This window comes from Mytilus edulis, chromosome 13, assembly GCF_963676685.1.
Source record: "Mytilus edulis chromosome 13, xbMytEdul2.2, whole genome shotgun sequence".
In the NCBI taxonomy this organism is placed as follows: Eukaryota; Metazoa; Mollusca; class Bivalvia; order Mytilida; family Mytilidae; genus Mytilus; species Mytilus edulis.
The window spans coordinates 21937663-21952756 of record NC_092356.1 but is presented as its reverse complement, the minus strand read 5'-3'; the positions used below and the strand labels follow the sequence as shown (position 1 = coordinate 21952756).

Below are 15094 nucleotides of genomic sequence, written 5' to 3'. Positions count from 1 at the left end.
GTCAACATACTGTCAGTCTTTAACAAAAGACATGTGTCTGAATTAACAATTTCAAAGCTTTGTTATCAAGACCAAATTCTCTAGGAATTGAAAATCATTAAAATAATACAAAACATAGAACCTCATGGGCTCCAGAGGCTCCTGTTCTGGGACTTTTAGGAATAAACTGAAACACAACACTAAAAGACTGTTTGGTGAACACAGACCTATTAATAACACGATGTGTCCTTAAGTGTACTGAAGCATCACTTTAACCATGCTTAGTGTTTTAATACAAAACACTAAATGATGATAAATTTGGTAAAGGCAACATGAATAATTCATCAGTTTAAGCATAAAAGATGCCATACGCCACTGGTATGCATAAAACTGAGCATGAACAATGAGTCTAACAATAATCCCTTCTTAAGCACCATTCGGGACATACTAAGTGTTTAAACGTCTTATGATGTTTCAATATTTACAAAAGATATTACATAGATTCTTCAAAACATACAATGTCTATGTCCTTAAGCCTATAATGGGTTGACATAAGGACTTAACATTTTTGAAAGAATAAAAAGTGTATGCATACAAATATTCGGTACCAATATTATATTTACCAAACGTATACTATAAAGAAAATTTGTTAACTTTTCATAGCACAGAAATTTTGCATGAACCTTAAATATACAATTGTAAACGTCTATATTTCTTTTTTTTTCTAAACTTGAAGTTTGGTTTTTATTGATTTAAGATAAATCAGACTCGTGTTCTGCAATATGTAAATTAGAATAATATTTAAGCCTATGAATCTTTTAATTAAGGTAATGTCAGGGTACCCGAATTGCACCCATTTGGACAGTTTTTTAACCTACGTTTATTTATACTTCAGACACACGTTTTCATCATATGTTTATTTTGTAGATATATCATTATTCATTGTATATGGTTTCACCAATTTAATTTTGAATCCATATGGAATCATAGAATAAACGGCTGCGCCATGAGCACATGATACGCCCGACGTCTTGTGTGGAAGTTTTATGCAATAATCATAAATAGTTTCTGAGAAAGTTTTAAGCAATAACCATATATTGTTTTTGAGACACGGCGGGACATGTGAAACCCCCAACCCTGTTTTTTTTTACAAAAAAACTAAATATCACTAAAATAAAATTTTGAATCAAAACCAAAATGTATACAGATCTTTAGATTAATATAACAAAGAAGTGTGTAAAGTTTTAAGCAATATTCATAAATTAATTTTGAGATACGGCACGACATGTAAAAAAAACCTCCCCTGTTTAACAAAATACTCAATAACTCCAAAATAAAGTTTTGAATCATCACCCAAAAGTATACAGATCTTTAGATTAATATAACAAAAAAGTGTGTAGAGTTTTAAGCAATAATCATAAATTGTTTTTGAGATACGGCACAACGTGTAAAAAAAACCTCCCCCTTTTTTACAAAATACTCAACAACTCAAAAATGAAATTTTGAATCATCACCAAAAAGTATACAGATCTTCAGATTATTATAACAAAGACATGTGTAAAGTTTTAAGCAATAATCATAAATCATTTTTGAGATATGGTGCGACATGTAAAAAAACCCTCCCCCTTTTTTACAAAATACTCAATAACTCAAAAATAAAATTTTCAATCATCACCAAAAAGTATACAGATATTAAGATTAATATAACTAAGAAGTGTTTAAAGTTTTAAGCCATAATCAAGAATTGTTTTTGAGATACAGTGCGACATGTGAAAAAAACACACCCCTGTTTTAGTTACAAAGTGCCGTAACTCAAAAAGTTTTAATCTTATTTTCACCAAAAAGTATACAGATTGTTTGACCATCATAAGAAACAACTATATTAAGTTTCATGAAATTTGGATAAGTCGTTGTCAAGTTACGGTGCAACATGTTTACGCCGGACAGACAGACGGAGGGACGGACAGACACCGGACATTTGTATACCATAATACGTCCCGTCAAAATTTTGACGGGCGTATAAAAATTGGTCTAAACAGACCTCCAAACCATCAATGATTCTGAAATGAGGAGTACCCAAATTGCATCCATGCTTAAATTTGCATCGTCAAAAGTATAATAACAGAGCTTTTGTTTAATTTTTTCAAATATTTTAAACAATTGGATATAAGTCCATGCTTACTCTTCGTTTTTTAAGGAAAGGATACTTGTAACATATTGAGTTTGCTCATTTTGAAAAGATGACATTTTGATGACGTCGCATGGTGACGTTTCAGTAGATTTTGCTTTTTCAGTAAACACTTCATCTGTTGATAAATACTATGAACAATTTGTGCTTATCTAAATATTTTTACCTATGTTGAAAGACGTGCATAGTATCAAACTATAAAACTGCTATTTTCGCTAAAAAGGTGCAATTTTGGTACTCGTTGCAATTTGGGTACCGTTACGTTATATGTATATTATATGAAAAGTTTCTGATCTTTAACAAATTTCAGGGAAAAAGACATAGTTAGACTTTTTCACAAAGTGTCCATTAGAAATTTAATAGGGTCAGCATGACCTTTATAATTGCCAAGAGTTGTCAGATCTTAAGCCGCTTTTGATCAATAAAAAAACTCCAATGTATTTTATAAATTATCATTTTCATAAATTGGAATAAAAGTAATTTCATAGAAAACAAAGTACAATTGATATGATTTACACTTTTAAGGTACATTTTCTAAAGAGACAATTTGACAAATCAAAAAGATCATAACCTTATATAATTGCTCAGCATTGTCAGATCTTGTTTTACATCAATATAAAAAACTTTAAAGTATATATATATATATCATAAATTTCATTTTGTTTTACATCAATATAAAAAACTGTAAAGTATATATATATATATATCATAAATTTTCATTTTTATAAATTTTCAAAATTTCATTTTATAGAATGAATTACATCTGTAAGATTATAGCTTTTGAATTTCAAATATTTTTTCTAACAGTAGATAAAATGTAAGTAAATTTTAACCTACCTTACCTTTCAGTCAAATGTCATGAATGTATACTAAAGAGTCATAGTCCTAATCTGTATCTATAGTAAAACTGTAAAACTTAAGATTGTTCACATATCAGTTTTGTTTGTTTCTCCATTCAATGAGAAATGCCATATCTTATACTGTAAATTTTAAATTAAACTTTTCAAATCTGTATGTATTATAATAGATCTGAAGTGGTTTATTACGGGGGTCGAAATCTCTCTCGGTATGATGTTATAGTTTGATAAGGCAGTATGTTGAACAATACTTTTACGAATCTGATGTGGGTAATATTACGGGTGCCTTAATCTTTCTCGGTATGATGTACCTTGATAAGGCAATAAGTTGAACAATACTTTCTCGAATCAGATGTGGGTAATATTACAGGTGCTTTAATCTCTCGACATAAGATGTAGCCTGATAACCCAATATATCGAACAAATTACTTTCTCAAACAGAGCTAGCTAGGTGAAGTTCAATTGGCGGAATAATAACGGTTTATCTTACGATTATTAGTCACAATGTTTGTTCAATAAAAAGTGAAAAAGTAAATTGTTTGACTTGGTAAAAATAAAATAAAATGGAAATGTGACTGCATTTAACTGATCTTTTGATAAATTACAATTGGTGCATGATTCAACCTGTGATAAAAGTTTTATGAATTTGTTATAACTGGGAAATTATTCTAACTGATGATTTTCAAGATATAACACACAAGGAGGGCATGTCAAGTTTTCTCCTTTGAATAAAATAAATATAAAATTAAAGGTATTTGATGTGGGTGGGGAGGGGGGGGGGGGGTGTCTGAATATTTAAGAAAAATCAAAATCAAACGATTTATAATAGTAATAGTTGAATAAACACCTAATTTGCCTGAAAGCTTAGTGTCTTATATAATGAACTGAAATTTTTAACTACATAATACTTAAAGAAACAACATATAACAATTTACATGATTTTTTTTATATGTTACGTTTAAAAACATTTTTTTCATTTTAATATTATTGAACATTGAAAATAGTAGATCTGTTTGAGCCAACATTAATTTAAAAGTGCCAGTGGCGGATCCAGAACTTTGTAACAGGGGGAGGGGCACCTACTGCCATAACGAAAGGTGGATCCGCCTATGAGAACATTCTTATTATAGCGAAAGTAAAGTTGATTCCAAACCGTTCTCTATGAAATGCAAAAATAAAATTCTCCTTAATTTTATTAGTATTTTAATTTTTGTACATGCAACGCTTATCTCCCCTGATTTTAGTTCAGAAGCAGGAAATGCTACATTGTATATGGTTTTAGGCAAACTTATTTGTGCATTTTGTTGCATAATGTAGCTGTAAACTACAAAATGTAACTTAATTTGGTGTTTTAAGACTTTTCTATCCAAAATCACTCTGAAATAGTGTTGTAATTAGGTCTTTCCACTTTTCTGTGGAAAGACCTATTGTTTTTCTTCTGATTATTTTTTTTTTTTTTTTTTTCTTCCGCCTTATTTTGTTCTTGCGATAAACATTTGTTTCGCAATATGTCACTTAGATATTTGGTATATGATATCGAACAGTTTATGCGCTTTTGAAATTTACCCTGCGTAAACGAATACTTTTCTTTGTAGGAGTTATCTCCCCAAACACTGTTTTCCTTGTTAGCGCATCTCCTTCGCAACCGTAAAATATTATGACAAATTTATTTTACAAAATTGCTCGTTATATCCTTCGCATGATTTGTCCTATTTTGACCGAAGTGATATGAACGCTCCATATGAGAGTTATTTCCCCTTATGCATTTGATATAAGTGATATGCATTTCTATCTTGTAAACCATAAGTGCTAAAGACCAAGGATCTTTTGATTTGAGGTCCTTGGTCCAAAAAAATAAAAATTAGGTCAAGGTCAAAGGTCATGGTCATATTCCAATTTTTGAATTTGGCTTATTTCCACTAATTTCAAGAAACTGTATAAGATATCGACAAATTATTTTTTCTAAATTGTTAGTTGCGACATGTTGTAACACGTAAATTTTGATTGCAAGGGTACGTTGAATGTAAAAGTGAGTTTTCTCCCCTCTTGTATTTAAAAATACGTGTATGGTGATATAACTGATTAACCAAATATAATTAAGTCCTATGGTCTTTTGATTTGAGGTCCTTGGTTTATGACCTTGAAATTGATCTCAAGGTCATAGATTAATTTGACGTTCCAGTTTTTGACCTTTGCTTTCAGCTCATATTTATACATGATATATCCATGAGACTTTTGGCGAAAGGTATCAAACCATCCCCGGCGAGAAGAAATTCATGACTTCATGAACTATCATGAATGGTTCGTGAATGTTCATGAATGGTACATGAAAATTCATAAATAATTCATAAATGAAGGTTCATGAATTTAATTCATGAACTGTTCATTAAAAGTATTTTATGAATGTTCATGAAGTTTTGATGAATCACTAGCTGCTCATAAAAATTCATGAAATGTTCTTTAAAAGTATTTATGAATGTTCATGAAGTTTTGATGAATCACTAGGTGTAACATTTATAACTTACATCACACGTATAAATAAGTATCATAGGTACCGTTTCGACCATTTAGAGTAGAACATTTTACCTAATTATTCGTGAAATATCATAAATGTATGGTGTTTTTATTTTTTTATTCCTGCAAAATAAAAAAATAAAATAAGATGAAATAGAAGTTGTAGCTGTATTTTAAGATAGATATTATATACAAAACTAAAATTTTAAAAGGAAAACGTATATTTTAATGAAAGTGAAATACATTTTCAAAACATTCTCAAACACCCATATTAAGGGGAAGTAACTCTTGTGATTTTAAATTTCTACAAACCGGCAAACCCCGCAAATCGGCTGTTTCCGTAGTCCAACGGTCGACCGATTTTGAGAAGTTCACTGAAATACCATAACAGGGACGAATCAACTTCGGGCCGATATTATATGGGACGAGATTGACACCTTGACTTAAACGCACTTGCAAATATGACGTCATATGATTACGCTGGATAACAAAAATGGAGAATCCAAACGCAGATGTTTTCAGATAAGTATTTGATTTAACATATAATGATTATGAAATACAATTTGTTGAGGCAATATAAAACATTTAGGATTTTAATCTGAGCAAAACATCAGAAAGTTTAGGCAGACAATAAATTAATGAAGAATGATAAATTGATATATTGTTGTCACATTCATAACAGACATATCGTAATCTGACATGTAAATGGTACATGGGTATATATGATAATCTGATATGTAGAAATTAAATTGTGTGAATAATATTCATCGTAAATTAACTTGGTGAAACGTCAATAATAATTTATAAGTCGCCAGTTTCATCTTCAAGGGTTAAAGAGGGGGGGTACTAAATTTGAGTTTAACTTAAACTTCCAATGCAATTTAAGATGCATAATGCTGTTTCTATTGAATGTATTGCTTCATACAATCATTACCTCTTGAACAATTGATTCTTTGTGGATATTTTTGTACTTTTAGGGGATTAAATATGAGCTGCCAGCAATGATATGAAACAGATTTTATGCAGACTCCATTTTAATACCTTTATTCAGCAATTATTGTTGGAAATACAGAGACAGCAAGTTTTGAATTACAGAAAGGAAGAGAAGTTTATATATCACACATAATTTTTATATTAGTTAATCAGTTTGTGGATTTACCAGTGATAATTCCAGTGGAATCTACTGGAACAATTCATGAACAAGAAAGGTTCATGAACATTTAAGTGTTCATGAACTTCAATGTTCATGAACAATTTATGAACAAAGTTCATGAACAATTCATGAACAAGAAAGGGTTCATGATCATTGTTGTTCATGAACATTTAAATGCTCATGAACCTTTCTTGTTCATGAATTGTTCATGAACATTAAAGTTCATGAACATTACTGTCGATTTTCAGTTCATGAATTGCTCATCAAATGTTCATGAAGATATGATGAACTGTTCATGAAATCTGTTCATGAACAGTTCATGAAATGTTCATGCATATTCATGAATTATTCATTATCATCTCACAGGGGATTTAACCTTGAAAAAAACAACCGGAAGTGACCTTGTGTAAACCGGAAGTAGCTATTTTTGTACTTTATTAATAAAAAAGTATATAGAACCAGATCTTTTTGGAATCAGTGTCAATTAAATATTCAAATATTATCGGAAGTAACATTTTTCAAACCGAAAGTAACAAATTATCTCCCTTATTTAAAAAATATTGTATAGAAACCATATATTTCTGGAATCAGCGTACAATAACCTATCAATTGACGATTGAAATGACATTTTAAACTTAATTTTACAACTTTCATATTAAAATACATTGTTTTCAGTGGAAAGACCTTCAATTGTTCTCTGAACAATTGGTTTTTAATTTTTTAAGGTTGTTGTTATATTCAAAATATGCAAGATATTAGATTTAAAATTTTACATATTTGCAACGATTTATATTCACATTTTTTCAACTTTAAAATAAAAAGCTCACAAAAAGTAGTTTAAAATTATAGAATTTAAAAATCTATTTACTATTATTATCCATTTTATCAAGTCAAACTCATTTCAAATCACAATTTTTTTCACAACAATACATCGTGCATGCACCCCAATTTTTAAACTCAAAATAGACAGAAGCGAAACAAATAATTACCTGGTATTCAAACAGCATCCTAATGTGTTAAAACTTTCACTCTAGGAACCATTTAACTTAGGTCCCATAAAGACTCCCATGTGAATAAATTTAGAAATTCACATGACTTATAGAAGCCAGGTCTTATTCACAGAAAATGTTTTAACTTCACTTTCTATTATAGAATTGTATTAAAAGTAATTTGTATATTTAATGAGTTTAAATATATTCAATAAGTGTTTAATGTGCAGAACGTCAATCAATACATATCTCTTGTTCATACAATACGGGGCTCCATCTAGGTGAAAAATTTGTATTCATGAAGTTCACAAAAACAACATGTAGTACAGTATATTAAATGCTCAATTTTTTTAAGATAACAAATCTTGATTTTCAATGATATTTAGAAGGTGCAGGGGTGGATCCAGCCACTTAAAAAAAAAAGAGGGGGGGGGGTATTCCAACCATATAATCCCCATTCAAATGAATTGATCGTAAAAAAAAAAAGGTGAGTTTCAAACCTGAGAACCCCCTCCTCTGGATCGACCAATAGGTTGCTCTAGATGATATTCCGTTTCCGTTAAATTCGAAATTGAATACTTTATCATGTTTATCAATGATGAAACTAGTGTGAACAAAATGTTGTAATAAACATGTATTAGTAAAGAAAATATGAAATAAATAGATATCTCTTGAGGGGCCTGTGAGATCTGAGAATTTTATCTATTGTATCACTTAAAGCTGCTCATTCAAGGTTGTAAATTTGAACCCTGCACGTAAGGTTCCACAATGTTTCCAATAAAAAAAAATTGACTCCACAATATTATTCAATAGTGCTTAAAGAGTTGGTTTTAAGTTCCCACAAATCTATGACTTAGAGACCTCATAAGGTGTATGTACTCACCTATAGGTCATAATACTGTCTTCAACAATAAGCAAAACCCTAACCATTAAACCATCAAATAAGCTATAAAATGTTGATTTAGACATGTTGGTAGTGTTACAGACCATTTGAATTTCAATTAGAAACTTCTAACAAATATTTTATAAATCATATCATTTATTAAAAACAAGGCTGTGCTAGCTCAGCTTAGTTTTATCATTTCTTCAACCACAAAATATTTAGTGATATATGCACCCTTTAAATACCCCCTTGTCATTCAAAATGAAAACAAAGACATTTTAAATGTAAGCAAAGCTTTTCTTGTGAGCTATTGTAATCTTGAACAATTAAACTACCAGGTTCTTTTGTTACTTGGAGTTAACGGTTCTTTTTTTATCAATAAGTTTAAAATTTGAATTCCATTCAAGTTTTCATTTCATCCTGTTAACAATGCATATCGAAATATTAAATTCTCTTTAACAAAATCCAATACACATCAAATAAATTCAGCTATTTTAACAGTGTTCCCTTTTAACATCTTTCGCACAATCTATACATTATTAAAAATATACGAAGTCTTCTTTTTAAATATAGTTTGATATTAATCAAACTGCTATAGATCTGGGTTTTCTTAGGTTACTACGAACCCAATACAATGCAACCTTTATTTATATGTATAATAAACAAATATATAACTCAAAACATTCTCTAAAACAGTTTGAATTTCTTTAAAACAATATTAAAATCTTTCGATTTTAAACAAATATATATACTCAAAACTTTCTCTAAAACGGTTTGAATTTCTTTAAAACAATATTACAATCTTTTGATTTTAAACAAATATTCAAGTTCTATTTAAATATTTGCTTTTATCAATCAAATCCTAAAATATTATAAAATACACTTACAGAGCTAGAATTGTGTAATTAAACCACTCGATATTGTAAAACAATATGTACAGATCGTGTCAAGTTGACAACTTAAAAACTTGGCAATAATATAATGTCTTATTATATGCAATGTTATGATATGATTTGTTTAATATGCTTGGTTTAATTTAAACATATTTTTTTCTGGTAGTTATGGTCTTCTAATCAAAGGTTGTAAATTAAAGATCTTTTTATTTTTTTAAATAGGGAATTAAGGCATTAAAAACTGTAATTTTTATAAGAAAACATGAAGTCTTATTTCTTAAGGTAAAAAACATCAATGTTTTAAATATATGAATGTTTAGAGTGAAAAACAATTTTCCCAAAATTTTACTATAGATCTCAATTGGTTAGAATTTCACCCCTCCCCCCCCAAAAAAAAAAAATCAATAACAAAACCTCTGGACACCCTGCCCACAGAAAAAAATCACAAAATGACCCACTTTTTCTCTAGCAAAACTTTTCACAATAAATGCATGTTTCTTATTTTTAACAGCAGCAAATAACAATCTTTAATCTGTATGCCTATTTCTTTTTTTGGTGGAAACTCTTGACATGATGATGATAAGATTGGTTCAAAAAATTAAAAAAAATATTTTTAAAATAAGGTTGAATTTGTATGTATAACAATGTCTACTAATTTCGAAATTCTTGAAGTTCAGTAACTCAAGTGGCATCTGATTAGCAGTTAATTTGTAAAAATGATTAACTTACAGTTTTAAATCAGACTGAAACTGCTTACGCTTTTTTTATTGCATTTCCTTAAAACTGTAAGGAGCAGGGTCAGATCCAGCCATTTACAAAAAAAAGGGGGGGGGGGGGGGTTCCAAATCTAGGATATAGTGGGGTTCCAACTATATGTCCCCATTCATTGATCGTCAAAAAAGGGGGGTTCCGACCCCCCTGGATGCACCACTGAGAAATCTCTATATACATTATATAGGTTTCAAATAAAACTGACCTTATAAGAGCATCTGACCTCACTTCACTTCAGATGGGACATATCCACAACTACATTTGTATATCATAATTCCTAGAGTCAAAACTGATGAGAATTTTAAAACAAATTAGCTCTAACTATATTATTCAGAAGCATCATATTTTTAAATCAAAAGTAAAAAAAATATAACAAATAAAAGGTATCCCTTACCTTAGAAATTTATCTTTTTACTATTATAGTAACACATACTATTACCTCAAAGTAAGTAACAATCTCAAGTTAATCCTAGATTATCCAATAAATACATTTTTTCTCAATTTCTTATAATAATCCATATACTGTATATATACTAAAATTCTAATCCAAAAGCTACCCAGCTATTTAAACATGAGTATTATATATAAGGCCAATACACAAACGACCCCTACCTGTTACAGTTGACACAAAGACAATTTTATCATATAATCTTAGTTGTAATCTAAATGTTTTGGCATAGTTTAATAATCCTATCACATCAAAAATTAAACTATCAATTAAAACATCAATAAGAAGTTATTGAAGCATACAACTGAATTTGTTAAGTAATTTGTATAAAATAGTTTAAAGTTGTTATATTGCACCAGGAAATCATTCGATCAACAAGGGGGTTCATATTGTTTAAATGCATATATAGGTTTATAATTATGCATATAATGCAATTTAGTGAGTTTTGGACGGGAGCAGTATATCTATGGTCAATATATATGTTCCTACAGGGGCGGATGCAGGAATTTTCGAAAGGGGGGGTGCTAACCCAGGGCACCCAGGGCAAAGAGGGGGTGCAAAACATATGTCCCGATACAAATGCATTGATTGGCAAAAATAAAGGGGGGGTGCGCACCCCCGGAACCCCCCCCCCCCCTGGATCCGCCACTGTCCTAGTTTTGGCAAATCTGAAATTTGATACATTTATCTTTATGCAGATCCATTGAAATGCAGGCTCCTAATTTGAGACAAACACATTGAGAACTTTGCTAAAGTCAGAAGATATGCTTATTTTGTTATAAAGAATTGAAAATGTACAAAAATGGAATTTGGGGCACAACACAAGATCCAGTCTCCCAGCTCCATCTTTATTTTAATGTTGGGTTCCAGGCTCCTCTTATCCATAGTCTGAAGTTTGAGACTCTGTTAGGCACAGAGCTCCAGGGCTCAATGATTCTGCTATGAGGTCTAGTACTAAGGTCTAGTCTCAAGATTCAAGGGCTTGAGGGTCCTATTGTGAAGCCTGTATTATAATCTCATGCAATATACAAGCCTATTCATGCTTACATCAAAAACTTAAAATAGAGTACCTTGTTCTTTCTTGATCTTAGGTTAGACTTGTCTTTGTGCCTTTCTGTACTCCAAAAACTACACTGGGCCATTACCGTTTCTTGTCTCTAGCAGCACCACCGCTACAATTAAAAAGAAACAAACTTTGTAAAGTCTTACAACTCTGGAACAACAAACGAACTCCATAAATATAAAAGAGGGGCAAAAATATCAGAGGGTCATTCAAACTCATAGATTGAAAAACAAACTTACATATTTGTTTTTCGTTCATTTTTTTACATAAATAAGGCCGTTAGTTTTCTCGTTTGAATTGTTTTACATTGTCTTATCAGGGCCTTTTATAGCTGACTATGCCATATGGGCTTTGCTCATTGTTGAAGGCCGTACGGTGACCTATAGTTGTTAATGTCTGTGTCATTTTGGTCTTTTGTGGATAGTTGTCTCATTGGCAATCATACGACATCTTCTTTTTTTTTATTGTCAACGCTGTGGCTAAAACAGAAAAACTTTTTAAAGAGTAACAGACAATCAATAGTACGCACTTAGACACATTATAGAAAACTAAAGACTAATTTAGCAACACTAAATCCACCAAAAACTTGGGGTGACTTCAGGTGCTCCAAAAGGGTATAAGCAGATTTTGCTCCACATGATGCACCCGTTGTGTCTGATTCCAACAGACTGCATCAAATTTAAAAAATATAATTTTCCTTGACACAAAATTCAACAATGTTGTAAACATCACACAAATTTTAAGAAGATATATACAGCAACCATGATAGCAACCACTGGCGGATCCAGGAGTTTTTAAAATTCTACATACAGAAACTTAATATAAATTATGTATTTTGTTTTACACATGAATCTGTGTAAACACTTGAAAATCTATAGAAAAGTACCCCACCTGTAATGCACCCATAATATGATTCCAAAATAAGGCTTGTTCCTATCTTTGACATGTTTGATATACAAATATAAGACCAAGTATTTAATTTGTATCAACTGAATAGGATTTACTTTTCGCAAGTTAACAGCCCCTAATGCTAAAGCAAAGAACCAAATTAAATATATATGCAATAACTTTTAAATTAAATTAAACTTGCTCAAAGAAAAACTATAAAACAACAAAAGATTTGAAAACTGAACAGATTAAATACCTTACAATATTGTTGAAATAGATCTCTCATTTTTTCCCCACTTTTCCATAAATATGTAAATGGATCAGGTTCAGTTATGTCATCCCGGTAAAATATCTACCGTTAATTAAAAACGTCTCAATGCATTCAATTTGTCAAGTAATAAATTGTGCTTTTATCACGTATAATCTTTTGACAAAGTTAAAAATAAAATCATGCTTTAGTACTCGAATGGAAACCTTACGTGTCTACAGATAACATAAAGGTATACCCATTTGTCATGGGAATTAATTATTCGTTTAACTTTGAAAGTGTACATGGAAATGTTGTATGTGTTAAAACTTAAATAAGTAATAAATCGTGGTCGATTATTCTAACTATTGTTATCGTTACCTGAACAGGATAAAAACTTCAGAAGCCCGCGATTTAAAAATCAATGTATATGTTTTCTTTCCAGACAGATAAATCCATTCCACTTAAATGCATTTTAAACCTGAAATGAAATTCTCCTTCTTTTTATTATTGTAAAACCATTCAACCAGATCATAGCATCCCTTTCAAACATATTATTAATCCTAATGTATATATTGAAACTTTCCCTCTAAAGTATGGACAGGTAGAAACCTATATAGAAAAGTCATCCCATCAAAGATTTTGATTTGATTTTCAATTCATAAACTACTTAATATTCAATTTTGGCTTAGGACATTGGCTTACAGTTGTATTATCCATCGTGAAGTGCATTACCGTATTATTTCTTATAAATATTACAACTACAACATAGTGACTAGTTCATGATGAATGTGAATAAGGGATCATGATTTTAGATTTGAAAGAAATATGACTTTTTAAGAAAGGCATTCAAACTGAATTTTCAAATTTTTAAAAAGGAATATCATTTTGGTAAAACCATTATCTGCATCTTTGTTTAATACCCAATAAATTTTCAAATGGTACCATTTTCTTCAATTATTTCAAAAACAGGTATGAATTAAAAAAAACCAACACGTTTGCTAATGGTTATAATTATTCATATAAAGAACAAATCAGGGTAAAACAACTTTTTATTTTATGTATTTTGAATTTTTCGTGGTATCAATAAGGAATTTGGAATTTTCTGATTATTCATACCGGTAAGCATGGTGAGTCGTCAAATATTTTTTTTAAGGTAAAGTTGGTAAATTTTATATGTCTGCTGACACAAGCATTAAAATTAATCCCATTTTAATTAAAACTAACTAAATATGCTTATTTGACATCATAATCCAAATGTATAGGATTAACCATAGAATTAAATTAGTGCATATAATTTACAGATTAACATCTGTCTGATGCTACTTATAATAGTCAGGCATTACTTAAAGTTAAAACCATAAGTGAAAACTTTATATTTTCCCCTTAAAGCAATTGGTTGATAATAAGTTTTCTCTAATTTTTGTGCTATTTTCACATTTTTTGATCTGTGTGAGAATATTTCTCCTCACTATTGAAAGAGGGCAATATCTAAAAATAGCAAAGCAGAGTAGGGTATGTCTTTGCTGCAACAATGGAGACATTGAAGATGAACTACATTTTCTTTTAAAATGTTCCTCTTATAACTATGTGAGAGATAACCTCATTAAAAAATTAAATTATAATGTCCTATTGAACAACAAATTACCTTCCTTATCACATAACTTGCTTAGGCAGCAACCATTTGATTTTCGGGGGGGGGGGGGGGGGGGGGGGGTTATGGTTTTTTTTTCTGTACAAACTTTTTTTTTCGCGACAAGTCGAAAACAATTTTTTTCTTTCAATTTTAGCATTACATATAGTGGCAGCTGAGGGTGAAACAAACAATTTTTTTTTTCTCAGAATCAAAAACAAATTATTTTTTTCTCCAAAAACTGGAAACAAACTTTTTTTTCCAAAAAAAAACCATAGCCCCCCCCCCGAAAATCAAATGGTTGCTGCCTTATATCAATTCTAAATAGTAATTCCCAAACAATATTAAAAATTGTTGTCAACTATTTGAATGAATGCTTGTTGGTGAGAAACTCATTATTAAAAGGTACTTGATTTCTGTAATAATGTACCTATATGCTTCTCTTTTATTTTTATATATTTCTGTCATAATTATCCACTGTCACTCCTTCATTGTAAATATGTTATTGTAGTTTGTCTTTAATTTGTTGCCATAACCATGATTTATTGTCAATGTGTTTGAGTGCTAATATTTATCTTATCTTATCTT

At 30.2% G+C, this 15094-nt stretch overlaps 1 protein-coding gene across 3 annotated transcripts in view; it reads right to left on the bottom strand.

Moving 5' to 3' along the window:
- The window catches only part of LOC139501804 (E3 ubiquitin-protein ligase Midline-1-like), a 34603-nt gene extending 22757 nt beyond the window's left edge, over positions 1-11846 (bottom strand). The window contains exon 1 of one of the 3 annotated variants that reach the window (XM_071291020.1): positions 11746-11846. In XM_071291020.1, coding sequence (XP_071147121.1) covers positions 11746-11817 — 72 coding nt within the window. In that variant the 5' untranslated portion in view covers positions 11818-11846. Of the gene's footprint in view, positions 1-7680; positions 7824-9450; positions 9512-11745 lie in introns of those variants that run through there. The other 2 variants (XM_071291023.1, XM_071291021.1) reach the window with 2 other exon arrangements.
- Positions 11847-15094: the final 3248 nt, after the last annotated feature.